The following is a 4,109-nucleotide window of genomic DNA, read 5'->3' on the forward strand; positions in this document are numbered from 1 at the left end:
GACGCAGATCAGCCCAAAAACCCAAACTCTTAAACACTCCTCACACTGGAACGGAGCCTCATTCTCTCAAACCCTAAAACTCCCTCTTCCTCTCGCGTCTCTCTCCTCACACTAGAACAACCTCATTCTCTCAAACCCTAAAACTCCCTTTTCCTCTCGCGTGCGTCTATCTCCTCACACTAGAACAGCGTCTCTTTCCGGCGACTACTTCTGAACAACAACGACGAAGATCTTTCCGTCTCTCTCCTCACCACTTGCGTCTGATCTTTCCGCGCCCATCAACATTTTTGTCGCAGCCACTACGAACTCAATCTTTCTCCGGCGTACATTCGACTTCGTCTCCGGCATCTCTCTCACAGGTTCGTTTTTTTTTTCAATTTTTCAATCTACAATTTTGGTTTTTCGTTTTTTCATTGTTCGGATCTACAATTTCGTTTTTTCATTTTTTCATGTTTTCAGATCTACAATTTTTTCTTCGTTTTTTTTTTTTCATTTTTACATTGTTTAGATGTAATTTTTTCATTTTTTCATTATCTTCGAGTTTTACTCATCCGAAATTATTTTCTTCTGTTTTTTTTACTTTTTAAATCTGATTTTTTATTGATTTTTTTTGTTACTCTCATTTGCAGATCTGTTTTTAGAGATCTCTGGGAGTTTGCTCGTCGGACTACTATAGTACAAGGTTGGAACTCGGAAGTATTATATTCTACTGTACAAGTTTTTAGAGATCTCTGGGAGTTTGCTTCATTTGTTGTGTTCTATTCTACTGTTCGAGAATGTAATTTTAGATGTAATTATATTCTACTGTACAAGTTTTTAGAGATCTGTTTTTAGATGTAATTTTTTGTTACTCATCTGAAATTATTTTGTTTCTATATTTTGTTGTGTTCTATTCTACTTCGATTTCAGTTGGTATTTTTTTCTCAATCTTCTACTGTGAGAATTGTATGTGCAGTATAACCTAGTTCCAAAAATATTTTTTTTTTATTAAAATAGTAATTTGCGTCGCACATATCCCGAGGTGCGACGCAAATCACTAATGTGCGTCGCACTCTAGGCAATGTGCGACGCACATTACCCTCACATTACTCTGAATTGGGCTGGGATAGCCATCTGCGTCGCACCGTATACGAGGTGCGACGCAAATAGGTGAAAATGTGCGTCGGATCTGCAATCGACGCAGACCATTGATACGCGATTTGCGTCGAGGGCTGTGGCGTCGGACCCATGTCCGACGCAAATAGGCGCCTCACATCCGACGCAAATCGCCTATTCTGTACTAGTGACTTTCTCTCTCAATTTGTTTAAAGGATGGTCCACAAGACGAAGCGCAAGCCTGCACCGCTCAAGGTTTTTGGTGGCTGCCTGAAAAATAATAAAATCAACACTATTAAAACAGTTTCAAAAACAGAAATGTAACAATTAAAAAACAAAACTAACTGAAAACAACCAACAACATCAACTAGTCTTTATAGTGCTTCATTGTTTTTCAGGTGGTCCTTATAATACTTTCAGCTAGTAATGATTGTGTTTCAGTTAGACTTGATTGTTTTTCAGCTAGTATTTATTGTGTTTCAGTTAGAAGTGTTTATGTCTCAGCTAGTCTTTACAGTGCTTCAGTTACACTTAATTATTTGTCAGCTAGTCTTTATAGTGCTTTAGTTAGGCATCTTTGTTTTTCAGCTAGTCTTTCAAGTCCTTCACTAACTGGCTATCATACCCTTTTCTATTAAAAAACTTCCAAAAACATAAATCTAACAAGCAAAATACTCCCTAAAAACAATAAAGTAATCATACCCTTTTTAGGTCAACAAGTGCAAAATGGTTAGTATTTTGACCATCATACAGCTCCATGGTTTTGATTGCATAGACACCACAATCAAAATTGTTGTCCTTGCTTCTCCAAGGGAAGTAAAGAGTTGATGTTTGCCAATGTGGAGATGATCAAAATCACGATATCTCATAGTATCTTGCATAAAAGAATCAAAAGCACGACATTGCATTTGAAGATCAAAAAGTAAACAACAATTAAAAAACAAGTAATAAAATGGAACAAAAAAAAATACAAATGCTCATAAAAAGGTACGTACAAAGTGTGTAAGACCGTTAAATTCCTCATGCTTATATCTATCAATGTCCTTCATGTCCGTACGATTGTCAATATTTTCAATCCTTTTTGCTTTCTTGTTCAGCACCAAGACATATAATGATCATCCTTGTGAACAGGAACAAAAATCTGGAAGATAAACATAAGATGCAAAAGCAATAAGTCTACCTGACAGAGAAAAAAAACTAAATGAAATACTAAAAACACTAGCTGAAACAAAAACATACACTAACTGAAAGATTGAAAACAATGACTGAAATGTAATTTACTCCAACTCATTTATATACACTAACTGAACTAAAAACATACACTAACTGAAAACATAAACTAGGACTCACTGACAAGTAACATACACTAAGTGAAATAAAAAGATACACTAACTGACACAAACATACACTAAATAAAACATAAAATAATACTAAGTGAAATCAAAACAAATAAAAAAATGGTTAACAATAATACAACTAACCAGTTCAGCTTCTCGAATATCATTCCCTGGAAATGATTTCACCCATGAAGAAATAGCTTCCTTACATTTCTTGTAGTAATAAATCATCATCTTTTGTAATCAGCTTTTTCTTCTTTCTTCCCATTCCTTCAACTTCTGATCATACTGACTAGTGCCCTCCAGCTTTTTCAAAATAATCTCATTTTCAGCAATCTCACTCTCAAACTGAACCTTTTTTACCTTCTCAGCACACAACCAATTGATATAGTTCTACAACAAAAGAAAATAGATATATGACAAACTGAAAGACAAAGATAACAACTGAAAAAATAATATACAACTGAAAAATAATATGACAAATTAGTTTTCAGTTAGACTTATTTATTATTCAGTTAGATTTATTTAGTTTTCAGTTAGACTTATTTAGTTTCAGTTAGACTTATTAAGTTTTCAGTTAGACTTATTTAGTTTTCAGTTAGACTCATTAAGTTTTCAGTTAGACTTATTTACTCTTCAGTTAGACTAATTTACTTTTCAGTTAGACTAATTTACTTTTCAGTTAGACTCATTTAGTTTTCAGTTAGACTTATTTAGTTTTCAGTTAGACTCATTTATTGTCATTTTAAGTTAGTGGAAATTTTAAGTTAGCATTTCCACTATTTCAGTTAGACTTCTTTATTTTTCATTTAGACTTATTTATTATTCAGCTAGACTTATTTAGTTTTCAGTTAGACTTATTTAGTTGTCAGTTACACTTATTTACTTTTTATTAGACTGAAAAAATAATATGACCAACTGAAAAACATAACATGACAAACTGAAAAACAGAAGATGACCAACTGACAAAATACTATGACCAAATGAAAACAAACATATAAAACTAAGCAATAACAACACTTACAAAAGGCATAATATTAAACCAGAATCTCCTTGTTGCAGAAGGTGATTCCTCTTCTTGCCTATTGAACATGAAGGCGCATCCGTCAATAACTCCACTTGTGAGCCAACCTTGACGAGGCATGCTAATTAAGTCGAATTTGTACAACTGAACCGCATAGTTGCTATGAGGATTATCAAAATCCACAATGAGATCACTTGTTAGTTCACTTTGCATAATTCATTTTTCATCTTCACTTCTTCAGAATCTGTATCCAATGACATAAATGCAACATCTTCATACTCATTGTAAAATAGATAATCAACCAGCAACCTCTGCTCAGGAGACAGATCACTCAAATATTATTATAATGTTGCAAACTTCGACACAATATTATGCCATGGTTGTTGACAGGAACAACATGCAATCCAGGGGTAGAAGATGAAACAACACCAGCTTCCTTCTCATCCTCTTCTTTTTTAGCCTTGTCAGAAGATGAACCAACTCCTTGATCAGCAATCCTATCAATAGGTCCTCCAAACCTTCATCGTCATAATCATCACCTGGTTCCTTAACTCTCACAACTTTCTCTGAAGTAGGGTCATAGTCCCACCCCTTCAATAATTCAGGTGTTGAAGGGATTTCTGACTTTGATTGTTTCTGAGGTTTGTAGGATT

General features: G+C 34.2%; 1 protein-coding gene across 1 annotated transcript; it reads right to left on the reverse strand.

The window, feature by feature from the left end:
• Positions 1–2,638: 2,638 nt before the first annotated feature.
• LOC130589774 (uncharacterized) lies at positions 2,639–3,691 on the reverse strand. Its single transcript, XM_057391336.1, has 2 exons — positions 3,457–3,691; positions 2,639–2,825 (listed from the first exon to the last, which is right to left on the reverse strand). The coding sequence occupies exons 1-2, from the start codon at positions 3,667–3,669 to the stop codon at positions 2,676–2,678; spliced, it is 363 nt and encodes a 120-aa protein (XP_057247319.1). The 5' UTR covers positions 3,670–3,691; the 3' UTR covers positions 2,639–2,675.
• Between the last annotated feature and the right edge of the window lie 418 nt (positions 3,692–4,109).

The sequence above is a fragment of the Beta vulgaris genome, chromosome 8 (assembly GCF_026745355.1).
Source record: "Beta vulgaris subsp. vulgaris cultivar EL10 chromosome 8, EL10.2, whole genome shotgun sequence".
NCBI lineage: Eukaryota > Viridiplantae > Streptophyta > Magnoliopsida > Caryophyllales > Amaranthaceae > Beta > Beta vulgaris.